The 27534-nt window shown below is 40.6% G+C and overlaps 1 protein-coding gene across 1 annotated transcript in view; it reads right to left on the bottom strand.

The window, feature by feature from the left end:
• Positions 1-13920: 13920 nt before the first annotated feature.
• The window catches only part of LOC134226486 (septin-1), a 32040-nt gene continuing 18426 nt past the window's right edge, over positions 13921-27534 (bottom strand). The window contains exons 2-4 of the mRNA XM_062707294.1: positions 16036-16487; positions 15612-15977; positions 13921-15551 (exon numbers count right to left, since the gene is read on the bottom strand). Coding sequence (XP_062563278.1) covers positions 15314-15551; positions 15612-15977; positions 16036-16487 — 1056 coding nt within the window. The 3' untranslated portion in view covers positions 13921-15313. The remainder of the gene's footprint in view (positions 15552-15611; positions 15978-16035; positions 16488-27534) is intronic.

The raw sequence follows: 27534 nt of genomic DNA on the forward strand, positions 1-27534 counted from the left end.
GATCACGTATAGAAAAAAAAATCTGGAAAGAGGCATGGCAAAAGTTAGAAGAATTATTTATTTTCAGATATAACAAATTGAATTTAACTCAGACTTCCAGTTACCGTGAGTGAAGTTCTGTCGAGATCGTATTTATGTGGTGGATGTTTGGAGGGAAACGGTCGGTTTTGAGTTTTTATTTTTCTATATTCCTGTGTCATGTTAACGATAATCCAGATTTCCAAGTAATTAGGAACCATGGCCAAAACCGGTACAGCAGCTAGCAAAACTCTACTGCTAGTCTAAGGAAAACCTTTACTTAACATGTTCTGAATTATTCCAGATAAACCTCCATATAAAAGCGAGTGTTCGACCAAGAGTATGGTCGGAAATTGAAGAATTTGAAAACCTATTTTTAGGATTTGGGAACCTATTTTAACCACCCTTCCCTTGTGTCACTTATTTAGCCAATGTGAGCAAAAATAGATACGACACAAATTTCATAATCTGGAGCTGAACATCTTTGCTATTATTGGAGACATATTTGATCATTGGATACATATTTACAAAAATAGCAAAGTATTGGACCATCAAAATTGCTAATTCTAACCTGCTGTTCATAACCTGGTGCAAGGACGGGGTAATATGAGCACCCTAAGGATGATCCTTGATATCATCTCAGTAAGCATGCCTTTCTATATAACAATACGACAGTTCTTTTTTTGCATCTTATTTATATGTGACACATGTGTGTTTTTGACTAGTTCAAACATATTACGGGGCAAGATGACCAACCCTACGGGGCGAAAAGGGCACCTTTCCAAAAATCTATTCTTCCAACTGAAGTCTATTAAAGTATCAATATTTCATGTTTATTTTGCAGCGTTTGGTGGGACAATTAGAGCGCAAGTCAATTCAAGACCGATAATAGAGAGGGTAATGGCAGATCTTCTGCCGCAAAAGAGTCTTTCCAGACCACTTGAACGCCATCGGATAGGATGAGGATGGGTTGAAGTAAGGTTCAGATTTAGAGTCGACTCGACACTAATGCAAAATGTAAGTGAATGCGAACTAGGCAATGGTCACTGGTTCAAATGATAATTTGAAAAAAATACTATGACGTGAAAAACTAGAAAAAGTGTGCCCTATGAAAGGCGGAAACACGAAAGGCTGAAAGCACATAAGGATGAATACGAAAGGCAGCATGAACGAAAGGCGGAAACGACCGGCCGTTTTATTTGTTGGTTCAAAATGTCCGCCTAAGCCCAATGCAATTATGCATTTCGTGATTCTCCTTTCTCTATAATAAGATATCCTTTGGCCTTTGATCGGCCAGATGCATGTTTAGTGGGGAGGAGACGTTCTGTAGCTCAGCAATGGCTTTGCACGAAGCATATCATGCTGAAGATGGCTGATATAAAAAACGGTCGAAGAAGTGTTTGGGTGGAAAATTTTCTCGCCTTTCTGAATCATAGAAAACGTACACTTAATAAATCTGGAATTACTTAATGGATACTAATCTAAGAGGCCTCTAGTGTTTCAGTTGAGAGATGAGATTCAAATAGATGAAAAGTAGAATACGAAGGGGCGTGCTTTTAAAGAAGGAATCATATCCCCCTTCAACTTTGACCGGGCAGACGCGAGCTTTCAAAGATTAAAATATGTCCTCCCTTACCTCAAGCAGACGACCTGTGTAAAACTAAGAAATGACAAAACTCTGTCTTTCTTTTTCTGCCTTTTTAAATTCCGCCTTTCGTATTTCCGTCTTTTGTAATTACGCCTTATGATATATTTCGTCTTTTGTTACATGTATAAGAAGGTCTGCCTTTCGATATTCTGCCTTTTGTGATTCCGCCTTCCGTGTTCCTTCCGTGAGATTTTTTTATTATGGCTCTTCGAGGTGAGACATAACAAAATAAGATTGGCGCCACGTTCCTAGTTTCGATAAAACTTCTACTCAGTGAATCCAGTCGATTCCCTAGGAATGTCTTGAACACATTGTTTATCAATAAAGACCTAGCTGGCTACATGTAAGCGCAGCTACAACTCGTCATCCCAGGGAACGTAGAACGTCATCCCAGGGAAGGACGTCCGTTGGTTCATATCAGTGCATCAGTGCCAAATTGTATTACGCTGCATTAAACAAAAATAGCTAAGATGTGATACCAGCACGACAGGATATGTCATCTCAGTGCTAATGGTGTAACCCATCGCATCAAGATCAACAAAACAAAGTTCGGTTTTGGAGCAGTTCTACAGCCTTTCCGTATACTTAGTATTCGAGAAAGGTAACAATAGCTTTAAATGTGCATTAGCCATATAAAAAATAAACTATTTTTGTAATTATTTTTAAATTATATTTGCAGGTTGTGCAAAAAAGTTTAAGTATTTTGTGTATTATTTAATTGAGTCACGGTTTATTATTTAATTGAGTCACGGTTTCCCCTATTCGTTAATGCATTCATACTGTGCTCTGAGGAATCGAGAAAATATTCCAAATGTCCTAACAAGATTTCAGTGAGATTAGAACCCAGACCCCTTCATCATGGCCTGCTTTGTAGTCGTGCTGCATGCAGCTTATTTTTTTTTTTTGTTGGAAAGGTTTCAACAGTTGATTCAAAAGTATAAGATTTCTTATGTCGTTCCTGTTCGCGTGACTAACATCTAGGTTACTTCGACCTGGCAGCCAAAGTACCAGTAGGGTAGGATGGGGCAAGATGGGTCGCTTAAGGAGAGCCCTGAATGCCTCAAAACAGAAACATTTTAATCCAACTTTTCAACGTGGATTTATAAAATAGCTCATAATCTGTAAGCCAGGGGCATGAAATAACGAAATTCCACTTTTTATTTAATTTTGAGTCATTAAAGTAGAAGTCTATTTTTCTGTCAATCAAAAAAAGACGGGGTAAGATGGGTCAAACAGCGGGGCAAGATGGGTCACCTTTAAATTCTGCAATTAATATTGTTTTAATTCTCAATATTGAATTACACACAGATAGATAGCTTTATTGCCAATGATTTTATTGAATAAAAAAGGATTTTTAAGCTTTGGATGAAGAAATGGCTCTACATTTAAAAATGTCTGCAAATTCTTATGAAAACAAGCCGTCTGTGTATTGCTTTCTTAAAGACAAAAAATACACATTTTTAATAAACAAATTAACATCATTATGCTCAAAAGTAACCTTGAAATGATTAAATCAGCAATGGAAAATATGTTTTGAATACGAACTATGCCCTTCAATACGTGTTGACCCATCTTGCCCCATTTGTAAGTTCTTGTTAGAATGTCTAATTTTCGATCAAATTAATTTATTTTAACACAGTTAGTACAACATCGCCTACTGTAGAATACTTTCACTATGTTACTAAAAATGTTTAAATTTTACATTGCTCATCACGTTTTATAGAAAGTGTGTTTCGCATAAGAAACAATGCTGAATAATATTTTACCTTGCCATACTCTACCAAAATGAAATTTTATCATCAAATGGAGTGACAATAAAGTAGAACCAAATTATTCCTCTTACAAAGTCATAATCTTCACATTAAAATGTACACGATGCTCAAAAACGGCCCTGACCCATCTAACCCCGTGACCCATCTTGCCCCGCCTAACCCTACTACAAGTGTCAAACCGATGTTGGTGATGAAACCAAATATGCACTACAACATGATGCATAAATTATAGCCAATTAAAGCTTGTTGAAGCATAATTTGGCAAAATAATTTAAATGACTACAGTGCCACTAGCGTTCTACTACTTATGCCTCTACTGTTTCAACCTTCTACTAATTCGTTTCTTGACTGATGTGATGTCAATAAATGTATTGAGCTCGAAAGTAATTCAATGCAAAACTACTTGGTACTCCAAAATTTATTCGTCTGTTGCTCATGATGTTAACCAAATATAACTTAAATCTGGATCGTTTCTCATCAAAGATTCTTTCCAAAATTGCGGAGTAGTTAGCATATCGTTCAAAAATAAATCTTTAAAACCTATCAAAACTAAAATTATACCACTGTTGTCATGTCATATCGTTTCATTAGATGTCTAACGAAGAGGCGTTCATTATTTAAATATTAACAACACTCGATGTGATTTACCAGATGAACAATTGAGAAAATTGCAGGTGCATGCATGCACGGGAAAATGAAATAACCAATAAATACAAAATTAAAACGAAACAAAAGCTAAAAAAATACAACTCGTTTATAAAAGTAAGAAAATTTTGCCTTCATAATTCGAATCTCTCTGACTAATCGAAAAAAAAAACAAACAATAACTAACAGAAACAAGAATGCTCGTTTGAATGTCTCGATAATAAACAATACGAGAATTCAACAAATTGTCTTTACTAAACGAAAGTATATTTAATGAAACAAAATAGAAAGTACCAACAATAATAGCCTATAATGAGCAATGCGTTTCGTACTCCAAATATGCATCCAAAATTGCCCGCAAATTTGGCAGTAATCACACAACACAATGCCGACTCATTTACGCAATGTCATAAATTCAATCAGACCAGAAAATAGCTTTTCCCATTGATTAACCTACTAAGTATGAAGAATCTCGTTGAGATATTTATAGAAAAAAAAACAAACATCAATTGTGATCAATCTGTAAATTTTACAACTCGATGTACATATTGGTTTACCTTTATCTGATAAACAGTAATATTTATAGTAAAACTATTAGAGTAAATCGATATGCTGTACCGTTGCAAAGTATATTTTGACGAAAATGTTTGAATCTCAACATATACTCAGTAAAATCACTGATCGGAAGCATATTATCAGAAAAAAAATCAAACAAATAAGAATGACTTTATATATGCATGAAAGACCACGGTCGATATCTGTTCAGTGAACAAAATTTCCAATTAAACAACCACGCGAAGCTAAACAAGAAAAGGACGTGTATGATTATGAGTAATGTTAATCGGTTGAATGTTTCCTACGAAACCAATGTGTTTACCGCTCTATAATAAACGATTCTCAACTCCCGGGAAAACCCAAAGTGAGGCGCTGTCAGACGACGGACAGCCGACCGGAACCGTAAATTTGGTGGAACAAACAGATAACGAAGATGCCTTCTTGATTTAATCAAAACTTGTTGACCTGTTTTGTAATTCTAAGTTTTATAATATCAAAGAGTAGCGCAATTATTAGGACTGAACCCCCGCCCCGCATCATGCTCCCTGTCAGAAGAAGAAGTCTTAGAGAAACTCACTCAATCACGAGCAGTTACCATTGGGTACCAATTCACAAGAGTACATTACCAAAAAGCATCAAACGATAGAAAAAAAAAACGACAATGGCAAAAAGATTAGCTAATCATCAGCTGTAGAATGTGGTACATTGACTGTAACCCATAGAAAGTTTATAGCGTAAGAGACTCTGTAGATGTTTCTAAGGCCAAGGTGGGAAACCAATTCTAGTGATATAAATAAGTATTGTTTTAGCTTTATAGTTTATTTTACGTATGTATTTTATTTAACCTGAATGTATTCGGTTCAAAACATTCTAGTTCTAAGCTTTCGTTTCCAATTTTTTTTTGTTATATAAATGAAACTAGTTTTGTTAGCTTTTGTATGAGTCATTTGCTTAGGAAAGAATGTGTGGGAAAGTTGAGCACGAGAACAGTATTTTAGAATGAAACAATGAGTCAATGTTGTCAATTTTTAATCTTGCATTCCTTTCAGAACGGAAACGGAAACAAAAGTGTCCCATTTTGAACCGTATGAGCCAGAACGAGACATGAAACGTTTATGAAATAAATCTGAAAACCAAACGAACTGTACTGTTGTTTTGTTCGGAAATGTCCCTTCAAGCTGTTAGTTTAGTTAGCGACTACAAAAAAAATGTGTTGTGACAATTTAGTTTATCGACGGTTGTGATTATATACGGGCTGTTAATAATATGAGAGCGTTTACACTACATGTTTTAAACATGTGCATTTATGAAAAACAAGCTCGAATGTCTTGAGCTTGAGCTTGAGCTTGATTGACTGCTCGTAGTTGCTACTCCATTATGACCAGATCAGCTGTTCATGCACAAGGAACCAACAGATGTTTGCTTGGGACTAGCACACATCTTCAATGTGCAAGTACTGGTGATCTCATTTGATAGGTCATACTGGCGCCTGCCACGTCAGAATGCAAGTCAATGTAGGGAAGGGGGAGGAAATGATGATGCAATCACTCGCCCACTGCAAGCCGAATATACCTCTGCACTTGCCACGAGTTCATGCGGAATTTGTTGGAATTTTGGGTTAGGTTGGAGAGGCAGAGGTCCGTCTTGGTTAACGAGCTGCCAATGTGATAGATAGGAGAAGGAAACTGATGGAATTTCTAATTGGATGTAGGAAACGAGCTGCATAGTTCATTTCCAATTCTAGCAGATTACTGTTAGAATACTCAAGTTGAAGGTATAGGAATAGTAATGGAAACGGTATGGAAGTCCATTTCCAGTTCTAGCGATTGCTAGAACATGATAAATACAGAGAAAGATACAAAGTAGGAGAATGGAACGGACCTGGGATTGAACCCACGACCTCCTGCGTATGAGGCAGAAGCAGTAGCCATATGACTACCAAGCCCTCTTCAGTATTTATGAAAAACAAGCTCGAATGTCTACCAAAAAAGTCGTGATTCTTTTGTGGCAATTATTGAGGCATAACACTCCTTATTACACTGATAAGGCACTCCTCCGTTTCTTGCTTTGCAAACTAGGGGGAAAGACGGCTTTGGCAAGTTTTGTTCTATTATTGCCAGGGGGGTTTTTGTCAACCAAATTTTATGAAATTTGGCCACAATATTCTTTGATATGCAAAGAATGCTTAGGCCAAATTTGAGCCTAGTCAGTCATAAAAAACTCCCCTGCCAATAATAGAACAAAACCTGCCAAAGCCGTCATTCCCCCTATATTCGTTTTGAGTGGTCGGCAAATATAAACACGGTATTCAAGATGGACCATAAACGACTAACCAGGAGGGGTGACATTGCGAACCTCGACTCGAAACGTGCAAACCACGGTCGTACGAAAATGCTGTCAAATAACACTATGCTGCTTGTCAGCGACATGGATACAACCCCAGATAACCTCGTTGAGAGGATGTGTCAGGAAGATGTTATATGGACTGCGGTGAACACAGAGCGTCTCAACCACCCCCCTGGCGTCCTATACTACCACAAGGGGTTTGACAATAGCCACCATGTCCACGGACGGTAGCTCATTACCGTCCGTTGTTATTGTACGAAAATAAACATTATGTGTTTTGTTTACTATTTGTTTTGGTTAAATCTGAAAATTGTTTTCGAAATAATTTGCAAGATTTCCATCTTTGACCATGGGAATTATGTTATTTGATAATAAAAGATAATAAACTCACGAATTGGAGTGAATCGATAGGTGAAATCAAACGCTACACGAAATCATATTTCGTAGCTTTTTCTCCCGCGCCGAAGCAAACAAAAGATATTATTATTGTTTATACTGTGATGAGCATCACAGTTGAAATGGTCCGGGGATGCAATTCGAACAACATTCAATAGTGAAATTGAAATGAAATAAATGGTGTGCAGGAAGGTGTTTTAGGATTATATTTACATGCCCATAATAGCTGGTATTATTTTTGAATAATTTGAAAATATGTAGCCAACAATAGTTTGGATAAAATGTAGTTGCTTGTAAACGCACGATTCGGGAGAAGTACTTTTCAAAATGTATGCTGGACATATTCATGAAGATGTTCGCTACGCTGAAAAGCATGTCTTGCCACGGGGTTGGTCTCAACAGATTATGTCGAAACCAAGATGAATACACCACTAGGTGTTCCAATCTGCCAAATTCACGATTCAGCCATCTTGGATTTTAGTATGGGAGAGCCAGCGGGTTTGTTGTCATTTTGCACTGAAAATGAATTTTTCACCCCCGCCTTCTTCTCTCCCATAAACTTGGCAGATTGAAACACCTAGCTGTGTATTCATCTTGGTCGAAACTACAGCGCTGGTGGCGTCTTGAACAAAACCAAGAGCTGGAGTAGAGGCTACTGTGATGTAGTGAACAACATGCTCACCCCAACAACAAAAAAGGTTGCGGGTGGGCTGCTGTCACCTTCGTATGTAGCAGTGGCGCCGGGAGTGGGTGGGACAGGTAGGACATGTCCTACGCATGAATTTTTCTGGGTGGGACAGTCAAAGCATTGTCCTACCCATGATTGTGGTAAAAACATATGAAGTCATCCCGAGCAAAGTCTGAAAACATAATGAGAGCATATAGAAAACACATTTTGATTTCGACATCAAATTGAAATCATAATTTGTTTTCAAATATGAATCATCATGATTGATTACATATTTTGATCTCATTTTGCTGTAGATTTCTAAATTGTATGATCTGACATCAAACTGTGTACTTATTTTGTTATCGAAACCAATATCGAATTTAGTTTTCGATTTGCTCTCATCGATAGCAGGAATAGTTTTCGATTTGTTGTCACAGTAAGATTTTTCTGCTATACATTTTGTTATTTTAACCGTTAAAACGACCAAAAAGATATCAAATTAAGTAATCATATTCGGCGATTTCACAACATCAAAACGAGTTATCGTTTTGCTCTCAAGCTTTGCTCGGGATTGGATGGCAAAAATTTGTGTGTTAGCAGAAGGTGATTTTAAAGTTAATCATAGTCCAATCAATACTCATAGATGTTTTTGGAATCTTAAAACAATAGACTACTGATTGTTGTTGTGGACTTCAGGTACTTTAAAATCCCTAAAGCGCTCAAGGATATCTAAACTTCATTTCTTAGACTCTAAAGGTTTTACAGAGGTAAAATAGAAGTTGTTGAAATTTGCAAATGCGTTTAAATATTTTTTTAGAAGTTATGATAAAGCACGATTGAATGGATTATTAGAAGCCCACGGGAAAAGTCTTCTTCAAACATCTATTGAACCAGAAACATACCAAAGACCGCTCTAAATCTGATCCGTAAGGGATTCTGAGCTCCCAAAACAGATTCTTTGACATTCATGCGATTTTTTGGAAGTTTGCTTTGGATGGCTTGACCCTGGAGGAAATATGAAATCCTAGTATTAGAACTCATGGCTCATCTTGACTCACTGGAGCAACAGTTTGATTAATACTTTTCTGAGTTGGCTCAAGGAGATGTTTGCAAACTGTTTTTTTATATTGAACGTGGCTTCCAGATGAAATTCAGAATGAATATTTGGACATGCGAAATGGTTCTGCATATCGTGGATTACTACTCGATACTTGATGGGCTATAGCTCTTCGATGAACCTACGCCGAATGAAGTATCCTTCTCCACTGGACTCGATCCTGGGCCAATCGCTTCCAGTCGCCTGAACATTGAGCGCCCTCTTCAACTGCAAAAAGCCATCGTGTACGCGGCCTTCCACGAAGCCTGCGGTCTCTCGGTTTCTCTACTAAATACTATCTTTGCTTGACGTTCTTCCGGCATACAAACACAGCACTCAATGAATTACTGCTGATAAATGCTGTGTTAGGATGTTAAAAGATAGCGACATAAAATAACTTTTGAATATATGTTCGTTCTTGATTTCAGCATGACATATGCAGGGGTTGTGGGCCACTCAGTTAATCATAAAGGGGATCGCGATCTAGAAAAGGTTGAGAACCACTGTCCTAGTAGTTAGAAATAATTGATTGCAACCATGGATTTTTTTTTAATTTCTGTTACCCGTGACTTTTTCTGGAAGCTTGTAAAGCAATATTCGTCCTAAAAATCGAGGAAATTTTCTAAAATTATATAAATATTCCTGCCCAAGTCCTAATTATTTTAGAGTTGATTATATTGCAAACATAATTTTTCCATATTGAAATGGATTTCATATCAACATGGAACAGTTATGCTTTCGAAAGTATAGGTAGAATGTGCATCGATTCCTCAATACCAGAACTGATGCCCAAATCGGAAACATGCTCGGTGGTCTAGTGGCTATCGTTTTTGCCTATGAACAGGAGATCATGGGTTCGATCACAGGCTCGCCTCTTTTCCTATTCTGTATGCCTTAGATCTTTCTGTGTCTCGCGTTCTACCAAAACGATTCCTATCGTTACAGTTTCCACACTAACTGTTTCAAAACATCCCGTGGCACCGATGAGAGGACACTTGCGAGTTTATGCGAATCGCTGTTTCTACCAGAACAGCATTTCCTATTTGTCCTACCCACGACTCGGAACGTGGATGCGCCTCTGGTATGTAGATATAGAGGTCATTGCGGTTACCGCGATTTATTCGAATCCGCACTAATACTAATGCACTTTGAATTATATTTAATATTTTGGGGCAATTTATCGACTTACCCTCCATCATAATATATTCATGACTGTTGCCTACGCCCATCCGAGGCAGATACACCTATACGTACAACGCGTCGTTCGCAGACCTGCCGGACGTCTACCGTGAGCCAGTTGAAGTAAAGGTGATTGGGATGATTGATGACAACAGATAGCAAGGAGAAATACTTATTGTTGTTGAGCAACCGGCCACGAGATCTCTATCTAATTGTTTAATTTAGCTATTGCTATAAATTATTAGTTATTAGTTAATTGTATTCTAAAATAGTATTGGTTCCGCCTAAAAGCCTTGAATCGAATTTATAGGTATGTCCATCGAAACTATCTCTAAATTAAAATGAACTTGAACATTCGTTCCTTGATATTTTAGGTTAGCATAGAATCAATAACTGCTCGTTTAATTCGTATATCGGAACGTTTAATGAACAAATATAAGGTACTTTCATTGGCTTTGTTTGACTTAATATGTTCTACATAACTGAAAAGTTGTACCATAGATTTTGCACCACACACTACCAAAACTCGAAGTGACCCGTGTGAATTATAAGGAAGTTTACAAACGTAAGTTATCTAGAATCTATCAATAATTACTGAATTGTAATCGGAAACTATTTTACAGGAGAATTTTAATCTCCGTAGAACAATAAACGGGATTAAAAACACGGAATAGATCTTCCTACGTTGCGTACGCAACAATGACATTTCCATATTAATTTTTCACTTATCAAAACTAGCAATTACTGAGGAATTGCTGGAAAAACGCTGAAAACTGCTTTTTCCAGGCCGACATTCGTATGTTCATCGAACGCATACCAACGTTCGAACGTTCGGATCAAACACATCCACACCCACTAGATTTTTCACTTGATTTTTTCCCACTGTTTTCGTGATTTTATCACTCCTAAAAGCTATTCACTAACTTAGTTTCACATTTTTCTTTAACCCTGGACAGCAATTAAATTCACTTCACGTTCACACTACTTTAACGAACACTTGGTGGAACGGCTACTCTAACCGACCGTGTCCACCTAGCAAGTAAACGTACAATATCAAAATCAGAATCTTGACAGACAATTTCATTTCACTTCTACTGATGCCAACGCCATTCATGGGCATGATTTTTTTTTGCAGTGTCTTCCTCCAATTTGATTTTGTTGCAGGCCTTATTTTTCTATACCTTCATCATCGATTATTATTTGCACTTTGAAGAAAACTCGTCTCGACTCAACCTTCTCTTGAGTAAAAGGTGGTTCTGAAAAGAACTGATTTATTTTAAACTAGTCAAACCTGCCCGATCTTGTGCGGGTTGTTTTTTCTTCGTTCTAAATGTCAATCGTTTAGTCGTCACCCTCTAGATCGATTTCAGTTCGAGGTTGATGGTTTTCTTCAGAATTCATTGAAACGCATCATTTTTAGATTTGTTCAACTTTCCCAGCAAAATTTTCTACTTTCTCATACACAGCAGAGCCCAAGACGAATCGATTGGTGAGGAAATCTTGCAAATCAGTCATCCCGTTCGTGAGTTATATTGCCTCAGAGGAAATGCAAACTCATTTTTAAATATAGAGATATGCGCCAAACACTAACAGCATTCTTCAGAAAATCAAATCAAACTACCAATCCTTTTGTTCATAAAGTGCTGGTCCTGCAAGAGACGGATTTTCTGTCAACAATGCACTTTTCTAATCCCTAAGGTGCGAACCTTGCGTAAAAATTTTATTTGACTGCTGCTGTCCGACAGTCACTCGATGATTTTTTACTTATACGCCACCATTAATAAAATTCAGCATGGATTGCGTAGACGGTAATAAAGTTAACAAGTTCAGTGCGTGATTTCTCGTGTTTCAGGAATTGCGCTTTGATCCGGTCGAGTTGTCCAGACAAGTGCGATCTTCTATAGCTTCGGTAGCCATCGGGAAAGTAAGTACAGTGCAGTACAGTCGCGAGCCGGAGAAAAAAAATATCTTTTTGATATTCGGCGGATAATAAGCTTGTATTGCGCTTTGTTCCGGTCAAGTAAGGGCAAGTAGATACAGAATACTGCACGTCGGTTCGTCGTCAAAAACTCGATTCTTTACAGTTTGCATAAGCCATCTGGTCGGGAAGTAAATCAATAGATATACGTTTGGTCGTGATCCTGCTCGGTGTGCAGGTAGTTTGAATCCAGATCCAACGATGCCTACCAACTAACTGATAATCCTTCCTGTGGTTTTTGTGGAGACGCAGAGGTAAACACGGTCTTCAAAAAGCAAAAACCACCTACTAATATTCCTTCCCTCTTCCTAACTGACTACAAGGAAGTGGTCGGCGCCGTTATTGATCATTTGAATATTAGAGTCACTGAAACCACAGAGAACAGACGTTGAAGCTGCACTCACTGTGTTGTGATAACTTTTTACTGTTCCTTTTGAAATAACTTTGGAATGTCGCCGTTATCCCGTGCATAATCAGCGCTAGCGTCATCAAAAAATGCCACTGTGCGCTAGTGTCGTTATGCATGCAAGAGTATAGCAGCGCCATCGTGTTGTCAAAATGAGATTGTGAGTTGCAATGTCGACGTCGTTGGCGTTGCGGTTCGGTTTGTTTGTTTACACATGTTTTGCTAGAAATTTTGTTCGAGCCTCCATGTCTGTTCTCTGTGCTGAAACTTGCACACTGAGAATGCTTGAACAAGCCCAGTCAATCATTCAGGTGATTCTTTGTGAAATTTCACTGATTCTGGTCAATCACGGAGTAGCAACCATAGATATGTGAAGTCAGTCAAAGCTAAAGCTAAGCTAAGCCATTAATAAAATTCAGCATGGTCACTGATATCGGCGACGACCAATCGATGAATCTCCGCTGGGACCGCGCTGCTACCGGAATCATCGTTGCGACAGCTGAGTGCTGCATGTCCGGCTCTCTTGTTCGCTCTTCGAAGTTTTGATTACGCTAAGGATTAGAGCCCTGCCCGTAAGTCGCACGATGTCTGTGTTTGCCCGCACATACAGGATTGGCTGGATTACCGATTTTTAATAGTGTCTGGAAAAATTCATGTTTTCAATAGTTCAGCACCTTCAATCCAGTGATTTTATTGGTTGGGCATTTTTAGAGTTTGTCATTCGATTGATACCAATATCTCTAAAATCAGTTGGGAAACGGCTGTGTTATTTTATTAGCCCATACTTCCTGCCCACTTTTCATGACCATATCAAGTTGAAATCTGCAGAATGACCACCCCCTCCCAATATCTTCCCGTTGGACGCAGGTTTATCGTCAAAACTTTTTGAATTAAATATTTCATAGGCTTCTCCATTATAAAACGGCATAATAATACGATTGAACAAATAAATTTCTTTCCGTTATGCAGTTCGCGGCTTGTGGATCCCGCTCTCGAGTGAAGATCAGTCCTCCCTTCCTTTTTTGACCAATGTAGAATTTACACATTTTAAGAACTCATGAGAAATTACCAACCCTGTATTCAACTTACCACAATTGTTGTTCCATTCACAACATATCAAATTTATGTACAAAGATCATTGTAATGCTTTTAACATCCAGGATCGGGACCAATTCTTCAAAACAAGCATATAAAACAAAACACAGTTCAACTTCAATTATAGAGTTATATTGGCTTATTTTGTTCAATAGAAAAAATATAATAGAGAAACCAATACATATTTACGTGTATATACTGATTCGATAAACCAAACCATCTGATTCAATTTAATTTTTATCTTTGTTCAAAATTCCTCGGCATATCCGTTAAACCGAAAGATTATTCGAAGGAAAAATTTACGCTCTAGAAAAAAGTGCAACAAGATTATTATACTCTATGCTTAATTTTTCGACTTCAACACCTACAAATGTTCGCATAGGTAGTAGGTTCAAGAATATCCGGATCGCGCTTCACTTTTTCCTATCATGGACCGAAAGCAGAATTTCAAGTATGGTCGAATTACTGTTCTACCCATCTGTGTTAAGTACCACTAGCAACTAATGATAATTTGCTTCATTCTTAAACGAGTGATATCTCTTCTGGTTTGGATCATGCACGGATCTACGGTCGATAGTTGGTATATTGTGTACTAAAAGCACGTTAAATCGAATTAAAAAAAAACTACCTGTTTTGATGGGACTTTTATGCAAAATTCTACATTCGTTCATGGTTCGATACAAAAAGCTATCGAAAAATAAAACTACCATTTGACTCGTCCCTATCCGATTATTGCTCGCTATAATCTTGCGTACTTTCTTATTTGATTTTAATCATAATTGCATAAACGAAAACTACACTAGGAAGCATATATAATATGAGTTACACATGGGATTTTTGAAGGTTTTTAGATTTTTTTATAAAGAGAGATGGTACCACTAAACTTCGATGCTTGTTCTGGGTTCAGGTGACTGCCCATTGATTGTTTTTGAGAGATTCTATTCAGTTCTAAGCATGAAAACAAAATGAAAATTTAGCGATCTCTTTTAGATGATGATGGCACTCAAAGCTGACTAAACAATTTTCCTTGTTTCCAAGCTGCTGCCGATCTTAACGGGAGACACTTAAAACCGCATTTCCGACGCAGAATAGTTATGGTTGATAGGTTTGTACTTAATACATTTTCGACAACGTTTATCAAATTAAATTGTACGAAGACGAAACGAGAATGTACAAGAGTTGCAATTTATTCGAAATATTCTAAAAACAATGAGTGATCCCAAATTGTGTGGTATATTTGAGTTTTGTGTCATGCTATATCTACTAGGTTTTCGCTGCAGAGATGACAATCGCCTACCAAAATATTAATCCACATCGTCTATTGTTTGCATTTTTCTACAAATGAAAGAAATGTGTATATGTGGATCTTTCACCAAGCGTTTCTACACATAAAGGAGCTGGTACTGGATGGCTCTGAACACTATGTTCTTTGAACAATATACACATATCTCGACGAAGGATCTAGATTAAGATTTCCCGCATCCATTGTCACTTTGCTGACGATAATCTTTATTTCTGCGCTTGTATTTTGGCTTGCATCTGGGCGAGTTTCTCCTGCATCCGACGGATTTCTTCTTCCTTTTCGCGTAGAATACGATCTTTCTCGGTGAACACCTCACCGGTGCTGCCGTTCTCGTCTTTAATTATTGGGTTAGCGTTCTTGCGGACTGATTTGGCCAACCTCTCCGAGCGATAGTTTTCATAATGTACTTCCTGAGTAACTTCCTGCAGGTCCTGCATGTGAGTGCTGGAAGATCAAATAGAAATTATAATAACGATGTATTTACTTGCTGTATATAGACCTTACATCAACATAGTTCTCAGTTTGATAAAATCGCAATGTTCGGGATTTTCCACCTCCACCACACCCCATGGGTATAGTCGGCCCCGAACCTTACGTCCCTTCACCTCCAGAAGAGTGGTGGAACCACATACGGCAAATGGAACTGCTTCCTTCAATTGTCGCACCTGTTCTTTGTAATCTTCATCTTCATCACTATCACAATCTGGCAGTGGATAAATTTTGATCCCATTGTCTTCGATCTCCTGTAGAATACGGCACTTCAGGCGCTGGATCTCTTTTTTGGTCAACACGTCAGCTTTCGCAATCACCGGCACGATGTTCACCTTACAGTGCAGCTTTTTCATAAACTCAATGTCCAATGGTTTCAACCTAAAAAAACAAATTTGAAATGTAGTTATTAGATTTTGCATTTGCCCTAAACACATACCCATGTCCAAAAGGTGAAATGAAGTAAAAACAGCAGTGTATCCTGTTGTCCACAATATTCCTTCGGTTCAGACCACTCTCATCTCTCAGGAATCTCTCGTACTGTTCATCGATATACTCCAAAATGGCACTGAAACTGTCACTGTTATCGATTGCATCGCCAAACCCAGGCGTATCAACCACTGTTAGCCGCAGTTTGACGCCCCGTTCCTCAATCTCCACCGTTGAAGCATCCAGCTTCACCGTTTGGTGTTGTTTTTCCACCGCATCCGGAACGACCCGCTCCGGGTATAAATCACTGAGGAACAAACTATTCACCAGAGTGGACTTACCCAGTCCCGATTCGCCAACTACCATCAAAGTGAACTCGAAACCTTTTTTAACCGATTTACGGTGCACCTGGTTGGGCAAGTTGGCAAAACCCACGTAACCCGACGTTTCCACGTTGGAAAACTGCAATGAAGGAGATCAAAAAATACCAAAATTAGACAAACTTACATAAGAAAAAAAGGCGTATGAAAACGAAATCGTCCATCCTTATCACGTACACACATCAATGCCTTGAAATGAAAACAAACCTCCGGAGAAGCATCTTTACAAAATTGTTTTATATCTCTCATAGTGGTTAATGAACAGCTCTGCCCTCGTGCTCATGCGATCAAATGTTAAGTGCAACTAATAAATGGGCCGCTAGCCAGCGAAAGAAAGTTCCAGCTCAGTAAGACTAAGGTAATTCGAAATTTCTTCAACATCGTCTTTCTTTCGGTAAATACTCTATGTTAGGTTTTGCAATACCGTACGGTCACTGGTCAAGCAGCGTCATGTGCTTGTTGGTTGCCGTAAAATGGGACTTTCATGCACCTGCTCGTTATATCCATCCATCCAATTGGTTGAGCGGAGGGGAAATCCCCGATTACTGATTTGCATGCGTAATTCGTGGAGGTTGGTCAATGAATGCCCGGAACGGTAAGCGTTGTGTTTCTTGATATTGAACTCTCGTTAGTGGTGCTCAATTTGTTCCTGAGCCAATTGGCGTGAACGATGCAATCAAATTATATGACTTATTTTGCTTCTTCCTCCCTTTTCTCAAATGTGGTTTAAATTGAATAATGACAATGACCGAAGAATTTTTATCAATTAGTATTGAAAAAATATTTTTTAAGGTGAGCTGACAGTCCTATAAAAAGAGAAGGGACACTGTTTTCTCAGTTAACTTACTGGATTATTTTGCAAAGCCAAAATTTAAAGGGAAAACAATTTTACAAATAAATGCAGAGCCATTATGAAGCAAGATTTCTTAGCAATTTCTAGTCAATATTTTCCTCAGTGATTGAAATACTAAAATAGGCAATATACATGAAATATACACGAAAGACGTACTCTTATCAAACCACTGGAATAGGGTATGAACATTTATTCATTGAGTGCCGCCCTATTAAAAACGCTCTGTAGCCCGTTCAGAGCGTTGCTCAAACCATAGTTGGTGCGGTGAAGGGGAAGTCTCAACATAGTGCTATTCCGCAATGGCCGATGTTGCACGTTAATGTTAATTTGTGGCTGAATGTCTGGACAATCGATCCTTGTATAATATCAGCAACGGTCAGTGCTCTGCTTAAGTCCCTACGAATACGCAACGGAAGAAGGTCGATCATCTGGCAGCGGTCCTCGTAACTAGGAAGGCGAAATGGGTCTCTCCATGATAGTTTGCGCAATGCAAAACCAACAAAGCGGCGTTGTATTGATTCGGTGCGCACCGATCCGTTGTTGTAGTAAGGACACCAGATCGCCGAGCAGTATTCCAACGTCGATCGGACGAGAGAGCAGTAGAGTGTCTTCAAGCAATGTACGTCGGTGAAATTTTTCGCCAACCCAGAACACAAAGCCAAGCGTTCTGGCCGCTTTATCGACGACAAAGAATATGGGCTGGGTAAATGTAAGTAAGTTGCGAATCCAGAAGAATTCCCAAATCTTTCACGCAATGCACTCGGTTGATGGTCGCGTCGAGAAGAGAGTAACTAAACCGGATCGGCTCCTTCTTTCGTGAAAAACTAATTACCGAACTTTTCGCCGGGTTGACCACAAGTCGGTTCAGAGTACTCCAATTGGCAAACACAGTATTCTGGTTTTGGAGGGGTATTGGCAATCGGTTATTGAGCAGATGCGAAGAAATATCTTCAGATCGTCCGCAAAGGATAGCCGTGGTTCATTGATTGCATGGTGAACATCGTTGGAGTAAAGCAGGAAAATTCATGGCCCTGCGGTATACCAGACGAAGCGCGGAAACTATCTGAGCGAAAATCGCCCAAAGCAACCACCAGCTGGCGTCCGGTCAGATATGATCGAAACCAATCGAGGAGATTTCCACCGACACCAAGTCTGTCTAGCTTGGCGATTGCAATTTCGTGGTTCAGCTTATCGAATGCTGTTGTTTAACGGCCAGCTGTAAAACCATGTTGATCGGTGAATAGATATTATTTGCAGTGGGCATTCAGAGGGTCCATGACAACCAGTTCAAAAAGTTTCGCTATTGCTCCTTTTTGTAGACCGGTAACATATCTGCAGTCTCCCAGCAAGATGGGAATATGCAGCTGGTTAGAAAGAGTTGGAATAACAGGATAAGGGGTTCAAACAGACAGGCAATATTCTTTTTGAGAATCATCGATGGAATACCGTCAGGACCAGGCTTAGATGAAGTCTTAGACGTCGCTCTTGAGATGGCTTCGACATTCACCTTGATATCACCGAGCGATTGATTCGTTAATGGGACATTGTTGGCAGTGGTGGTCACGACATCAACAGGTAGTTGTTCGTCTTCAAACATACTGGCGAATTTAGCTGAGAACATGTTGCATATACCTTGTTGGGTGCTTGCAGATTCACTATTAAATATCATGGACGATGGAAATCCAGTCTCTTTGCGCTGTTCATTTACGTAGCTCCAAAAGGACTTTGGGTGAGATCTTAGTCGTCGCTGTATCCCTCTTTAGAGGCAACGTACGGTGTTTCGTGTAACTTATGAGTGCAGCTTCCTTGCACCTTTTCAGCGACCGGAGAGTATTCGTCATCCACGGCATCCGAAAGTCAGATTGAACGGAATTTTTTGGAACATGCATGTCGATGATGTACATTTCTTTCTGCAGCAGAATTAATACTGGATCGAGAATGCGTTCCCAATCCATACTTGATAGCACTTCAGTAATACTGCGATGGCCCGCCATATGGAAATCGTACGACACCACGGCTGGGGTGTTGAAAAAAATCACGCATAACAATATCTTCGACGACAATCACTAGAAGGTGGTGATAAGCAACATCCTTCACTAAGGGATAAAGGTGCCGTGGTAAGACCACGTCCAGATAGCGATTATTATCGTTAACTTCGCCATTGACTTGAGATAGCGTTTCGATACTGTAGTTATCCAGTTAACGGCACCTGCATGGAGCTTGGAGCTTTCAAGATCCGAACGGAAGAAACCGCTGTGAATAGGAGTCCATGCAATGCTCGTAAGGTTAAACTCGCCCAAAATCACAACCTTATCACAAGACGCGGCCATAAATGAAGCACAAGACACAGATCGGCAGTGTGTCAATGAGATCCAAGTCGCCAGTCCGATCCGGAGGGATGTACACATCACAGAGGAATGGTTGCCTGTCACCAAACTGAATAACAACCCATACTTGCTCAACGGTGTACCAAGACTGTACTCCATCGTTCTGGTAGTAAATGGATATGTCAGACTGCATGTGGCGAGGAGCGGATGAAGCACTGCAAATCGAAACATTATCAGGCAGAGAAGGATTCATTGGCTGAGAGTACATGCCGACATAAAGACCCCATTTCCTGACCCTAGCACAGGACCAGGACGTCTGCTGGTCGCTGGCAGTAATGGCACGACTGAATTGGGAGGATTAGGGGCTTCCTCAGAGCTTGCGGCATGAGTGCGTCCCGGGAGCGTAGATGTAGATGGCAAAGTGTGTGGTGTCACATCTCGGAAGAGCTGCCGTATAATCAGGTTCTTCGCCGTATTCAAGTTGATGGAAGACCCTCTCCCCGCTTCCGCCAGCAGGACCGGAACGACTGTGATGAGCGGAGATGACAAGAGGCTTGACTGAGTCGTAGAGGTTGAGGGCTCCTTTGAGACTCTCTAAGCGTTCTGGATTCCCACAGGTAGGCCATAGAGTAGAGTGGGGCAAGAGTGCGCGTGGGGTAAGAGTACGTTTTCGATTTTTTGAAGTAATAAAAAAAGATAAACTAGCAGCACTCCATCAGTTTGACAGGTATTCTGGCCAACCATTATCATGTGTAATTGTAAACGATTTGAATAAACAACAAGAGAGATATGGAGTTAGATAACTTTTTGGTCATTTTGCTAAAAATAATTGGGTTTCCGCAACTAGTATTTCATTACCATATATACGTTCAATCAGGTGAACATTATAACATTTCGATAACCTATTGTATAGAGTACTTTACGGTACAGAACACCAATCCGGTTGGTTTTCCAAGAAGTCAAAACCATTACTTGAATATTTTTTGGGACTGTGGGGTAAAAGTACGCAGGAACCGGTGGGGCAAGAGTACGCATATGAATTTTCAAGTTATGATGTCAAACCCGTATCTCCGGCCGAAATAAGTCTTCTTCCAAAGCGTAATGATCCACAACTTAGGAAAAAGGGACAGAATTCGAAATTATCACAAGTTTTTAGGATAAGTTGAAGTAATTCGGTGTTAGAAAGGACTTAGCGAACAAAGCACTGAAGCGAGTTTATGAAATTGTATTAGGACTTGTTGTACACCTAAACATAGTACGAAAACACAATTTCATCTAAAAGATAGTGTTCATGTTCAAGATTTAATCAAAAGAAACATCCATAAATTACGCAACGTTTAGCTGGGAGAGGTTGCGAGATGTGTGACGATCCATATAATTTTTAGAGGATTCATACAAATAGTGTAAGATAGGGGGGAGGGGTGATGAAATAGCCAAATTTTACGTTACGTGATTGGTGGACTTTTTTTTAAGGAAAATGCCTTTGTATACGCCACGCGAAACCTGATATATATTTTTACCTCTGTAGTTTTTTGTATATATAAAAAAATAATGGTTTTTCGTATGAAAGTGCACATTTTTAGGACCCCCTCCCTCTTTAAGAGTTACGTAATCTTTAAACATTCCCTAATATATGCTCATTAAACATCAATTAAATGTTATTAACTCTTATTTGTGTTAATATATACTTAAAGCACATGATTGGATAAATGCGTACTCTTACCCCACCCGATGCGCACTTTTACCCCACCGGTGGGGTAAGAGTGCGTTTTTCACTTGACTTGCAATAAAGGTTCTACTAAAACGAATCTCAATAATTTCAATATTTTTTCCACTGGGTAACATAAAGGAAGAGTATATGAATCATCGACACTGATTTGATATGCAGAAGCTTGCTTCATAAGGGCCACATGATCGATTGAAAACTAAGTGCGTACTCTTGCCCCACTCTACTCTATAGCGAAATCGACACGTAGATTTGTCGAGCGCAGGCTACTGAAAAGTGGATCGGCATCAGACGTCGAAGAAACGAAAACTTGATTGTACTTGCCTGTCGTCGCATGCTGGAAGACCCCCGATCTGCAGCTCAGGACCATGACAACTAAGGTGAACGCAGGCAGCAGAAGGCAGGACTGAGCTAGAGGAGTTGGGGGCTTCCATAATGCTTTCCACAATGCATCCCGGTTGCGAAGATAACGAAGGATTGACAGTAACCTTCCAATGTAAAAAATGTTCTGGTCGGAGATGCATCACTATCGGATCTGCCGCTTGAATGTACAGTAGAGTTAAAATTTGTGCTGGAACACGGGAGCGGATCAGGCATAGAAATCTTGTCACGGATTGAATACTTGCCTGAGAAAGATGATGAAAGATGAGACCCTTACACCAGACTCGATAGCGGAGCCAGAACGACTCTGATGGCAGGAAACAGTACGATTGTGCAGGCAGGAAGCAGCCAGCGGGACTGAATCAGATGGTTCGGGGTCTCCCATAGGGCGACAGGCAGTGCGCTCTGGCGTACAGGAACGGAGAGAATCAATTCACAGTGCGATATTAGAGGTAACAGGTTGCGCCGGAGCGTTTAGCAAGTCAAATCTACTCCGGACGCAGGAGTTGAAAACGGTGATGTTCCAATTTCGTCGGAGATCATGATCGTAGGAGTGTCCGTTTTTGACAAGTTTTTTGAGGAACGATCCTCGAACTCCCGGAACAGAATTCCTTTAGGCCAAGTATCGTTATTTAATGCAGAACCTAGGATCGATTTCGATTTTGTACGAGATAACGGTCATACGACTCGTGTCGGCTCCTAGTCGTACCAGCGGGACGGCCTAAACAGTATATGCACCCGGTAGACATTCCTTTACTATTTTCTTCTACCACTTCTCGTTCAACGCTTGAATGGATACGAGAAAGGTAGACCCAAAACAACTCGATTTCTTCAGGCACGGTCTTATTTCCACCAAGAAGCTGCTGATTGTTAACCGCGTCATCGTCACGACTCTAGCCGGAGTCGACGGCGAGATGCGTTTCGAGAGTTGCCCAAGCTGTTGTCCTTGTCTAGCCAGCTGCTTTTTGATCTCGTTATGAACAGATTCTTGTTTTTCAGTGATCGCATTGATTGCGTCACCGAATGACGAAACAGCCGATTTGAATCTCATCAACATTGCACATCCACACAAGGTTTGGGCTTTCATGAACAATCTTTACAAATGGCTTGTTAAGCTTTGTAGGCGTCGTCGGCAAAGCCGTACATTTCAGGTAGAACACTTTTTCGCAAAAAGCCATACACATGATGGAATCCCTCCTTAACTGGTCTCGCGCAGTGATCACAGGCAGACGACGACATATTCTGCGAATTATTGTTTTCCAACTCGTTTAGCAACCACACGGTGGAGATGCTCTAACTGCGCTTTTTCCGTTTGTGACAGAAGTACGGTCGCCCGAAAAGTGCACAAAGGGTACAGTAGCCACTAGCGAGGCTGAACCGTGCACTAACAACGCAATATTGTTCTCAATATTATCCACCGCTACCTCGACCGATACACGAAAACTTCCACTGTACACGGCTGGAAAAGTCAATCAATCACACCCAGATACAAAGACAAACTTTAAAAAATCAACAGAACACAGGTAAAATGCGATACATACACGAATAACACGTCATTCAAATTACTAACAGAAAAAAAAAATGTTTAGATAGCTTAATAACATGTTGAAAGCAAACATTGTATTGAGTGCTTACTCGGAAATTCCCATTGCCGCTAGTTAATACTAAACTAATACTAGTTAATACTTAACCGTAAAACAGCTATTCCAAAGAGGTGTACCAAAGCGTCAAAGTCTCCCGATAATACATATCGGTCCATTGTTACATGGCGACATATTCTTTATAGCCTCAGTTAAATTGAGCTTGAGCTTGATTAACCGCCCGTAGTTGCTACTCCATTATGACTAGATCAGCACATAGAACCAACAGATGTATGAATGCAACTAGCACTCATCCTCAATGTACAAGTACTGGTGATCTCATTTATTAGGTGACACTGGTTCGAGGAGCAGGGACTATGTACCAGGGCTTTTTGACCCTAGGGGGTCTCCCTAGGATATGGTGGGATTTGGTAGTGGGCTCTACTTAATCCCTCCCAACAGCTACAAGTGTCCGCAAGGCGGTGAAGGCCGGAAAGGAGGTCGAATTGGAAATTCGTCTCCTTACTGAGGAAAGGAGGTCGGATTGGAGATTCGTCTCCTTACTGAGGAAAAGCGGCTAGCGGAGAGGCAGACTGCGGAACTTCAAAACTGCATGGCCATCTTCGGTGCAATTCCGAAGCTCAGAAAAAGGTCACGCAAACGGCGGACCTGAAGAAGTCTAACAAAAAGTCAGTATCTCCGAAAAGGAGAATACTCGCCGGGAGAAGTTCGAGCAGACTGCTGGCCCTAAGAAGCAACGAAAACCAGTAGTGTCTCCACCAAGGAGAGCAACTGAAGATCGCCAGGAGGTAGGTCTGCCATGGGTGGAGGTTGTGAATCACAAAAAGGCGAAGCAGAGTGGCCAGCAAGCCGCAAGGAGTGCGGCAAATGGAGCGAAGCATGCCACGTCTGAGAAGGGTAAAGCCCGTGAGAAAAAAAAGTCCACCTTTCAATGGCAGCGGCAAGCGAAAAGACAAAGGTGGGGCAATTATTATCAAGACTGACAATAAAAGCTACGACGGTGGGGTGATGGCTATGAGATGCAACGAAAAGCTCTATGGCTTATGAGGGGATGTCAGCTGCATCCGTCGAAGACGGAAAGGCGAGATGATTCTTGTCTTGAAGCGGGATGCTGCTCAGAAGAGTTCTGAGTAAAAAAAGAGTAAGAGCCCTATGCCCAATCTCAATCATACAGTGTAAATGCCTGGATGAGATAACCGAGACCGGAGACCTGGTGGACGCACTGAGTGCAATGACGAGATCCAGGAATCTGCTATTTGATTACGCAAAAGCTATGCTGGAATGCAGGTTTCCTCATTCCAAGTACCTCTGGCTGAGGCCAAGAAGGTACTGGATAAGGCTAAACAGAAAGTGGGTTGGTCGGTATGTTCGCTGAACATAAGCCAACAACAAGGCCTGCTATAAGTGTCTTGGGCACGGCCGCACCAAGGTGTTTGATCTGTCCCTCGGGCACAGACAACACACACCTCACCGGTGTTTGGGCCTGTCCGGCCTCTAGAAGCTACATTCGTCGGTTATCGATTGTAAAGCTGATGTAGCCTTGCCAGTGGCGTAGCCAGGGGAGTGGTTTTGGAAATCTCAATGCGTGGGCAGATGCCTAGGGAACCCGGTTCACCAACGCTAGAGGTCATATCCTGCTAGAGTCTCTAGCGGTATCGAAAGTAGTTCTGCTTAACGAAGGCCAAGTGCCAACGTTCAGAGAACCGAACGGTGATTCATGTATCGTTGTGACCTTCTGCAGCGCGGTGAAGCCCCAATGAAAGATCATACTTCCAGTGACCATCAGGAAGTTCGTTTTATGGTCGGGTATACCCTCAATAGAACCACAAGCCGGGTCAGTACAGCCGATCCATGATGGCGCACCTCGCAGTTTAGTTCAGAACTGTTAGAGTAGTCACTACGATGGAAAAGTCGGACTATGGGACTAAGTGGCGAAGAGTAGATAGAAGTACTGTCACGTGCCTGCGACGTGACGATGCCTAGCAGGATCAAACCTCCCGGCAACCAGGCAACTTGTCTTAGAGCTTAAAAAAGATTGCTACGTGCTAGAACCGACGCTGAAAGGGTCGACAGACGCCGAGTGTTCAAGACAGCGAGTAGAGCTCTGAACTACGGGATTAAATGTAGTAAGAGAGCCTGCTTTGAACAATTGTGAAGGATGGCGAATGACACTTCATGAGGGCTTCATGATGGCTAGGTGTGAGGCAAGGATGTATTCTATCACCGTTACTGTTCCTTATCGTAATCGACGAGATTCTGGTAGATGCGATTGACCGTGAACCAAACCGCGGGCTGCTATGGCAGCCTATAACCATGGAGCACCTAAATGACTTCGAATTGGCGGATGATGTTACACTCCTCGCGCAACGGCGCTCTGATATGCAGAGTAAGCTCAACGACCTTGCCGAGCGCTCCTCTTCGGCAGGTTTAGTCATCAACGTCAACAAAACCAAATCGTTGGATGTAAACACGGTGACTCCTTCCAGTTTCACAGTAGCCGGGCAACCAGTGGAGAATGTTGAAAGCTTCCAATATCTTGGTAGCCAAATGGCGTCAGACGGCGGCACCAAGATCGACATAGGCGCACGGATCAAGAAAGCAAGGGCTGCCTTTGCGAGTTTAAGAAATATCTGGAAAAACAGGCAGATAAGTGAACGCACCAAAATACGAATTTTAAACTCTAACGTGAAATCTGTGTTGTTATACGCTAGCGAAACATGGTGTGTATCAGTGGAGAACACTCAACGGCTGCAGGTATTCATTAACAGATGCCTGCGGTATATAATTCGGGCCTGGTGGCCTCACAACTGGATCTCAAACAACGAGCTCCATCGTCGTTGTCACCAGAGGCTGATAGCAACAGAAATTCGAGATCGGAAGTGGGGCTGGGTCGGCCACACTATCCGTAGGGGCGGAAACGAAATCTGTAAACAAGCATTAGACTGGAACCCAGCGGGACATCGCAGCAGAGGCAGACCCAGAGGCTCATGGCGGCGAAGCCTCAATAAAGAAATAAAAGAAGTCGACCAAAATCTAACCTGGCAACAGGTTAAAGCGATAGCCGGGCAACGCTCAGGATGGAGATCTTTCAAGTCGGCCCTTTGCACCACCGGAGGTGTACAGGATCCATAAGTAAAGATGGCTAGGACCAACAGCACGCCTCCTGTTTTCGCTTTTGCTAGAATAGTCAAGTTGGAGTTATAGGATAAGAAATGGAAATGGTATGGAAAGTCCACCATTTCCAGTTCTGGCGATTGCTAGAACATGCTAAATATAAAGAAAGATTCAAAGTAGGAGGAATAGAAAGGTCTGGGATTTATTGAAGCAGAAGCCATATGACTACCAAGCACATTTTATTCTCTTACATTCTCAGTTAACTTGATGGATTTTCCCAGCTGAAAATTTCCTAGGTGGCTTCCAAACACATAAAACACTTTTTTTGTTTTGATGCGGAAATTCGGTAGCATTCGTTATCGTTTTTATGATGTACCCTGATTATTTGATATCGCTCAGTTCCTCGTTTAACCTTTTGTCTGTGCTCTGGGGTCAATATGACCCCAGGCCACTTTGAGTGGCTGCCATTTTTTTAGTTTTCAACCGATTCTCCTAATTTTTGGTAGTTTGGTAATACTCGCCGAGATCTGTCTCCTAGGTGCAAATTCGCTTGAAAAATCTTGAAAATATGCGCTACAGTGTCCTTTTTTCAAAAAACTTACGTTGTCTGTGCTCTGGGGTCAAATTGACCCCAAATTGAAATTACTATAACTATTTTAATGTTTGGCCAATTTTGGATTTTTGGGGCTGTTTCGAAAGATAATTTAATCATCTTTCAGGTCGTTACCAAAGATTGACTATAGGTGGGCGGGTACATCGCGGGGAGGGGTTTTCGTAAAAAAGGGTGCAAAACAGTGATTTTTCATGCTTATTTCACTTATATTTGAAAATCCTACCCATTTTGAACTGCACCTTTTCAAAAAGGTTATGCAGGAAGGCGTCTGCTTTGACATGAGGCATTGATTAGTTTAGCGCTTGGTCGCTAGGTGGCGGTATATTTGAATTCATTATTTTAGACTACTCAAGTAACTCCGATATATGGAATTTTCTTCATTTTAAATATTCTTATCGCACAATTTTGAAATTTGTAAAGATGACGTCTGTAACAAAGTTCGTCTGGTGGGAATAGACTGTCATGTGATGGAATAAATAATAAGGAAATTTACAAATAGGCGGCGCTAGTGTAC

This window comes from Armigeres subalbatus, chromosome 3 (assembly GCF_024139115.2).
Source record: "Armigeres subalbatus isolate Guangzhou_Male chromosome 3, GZ_Asu_2, whole genome shotgun sequence".
Taxonomy (NCBI): domain Eukaryota; kingdom Metazoa; phylum Arthropoda; class Insecta; order Diptera; family Culicidae; genus Armigeres; species Armigeres subalbatus.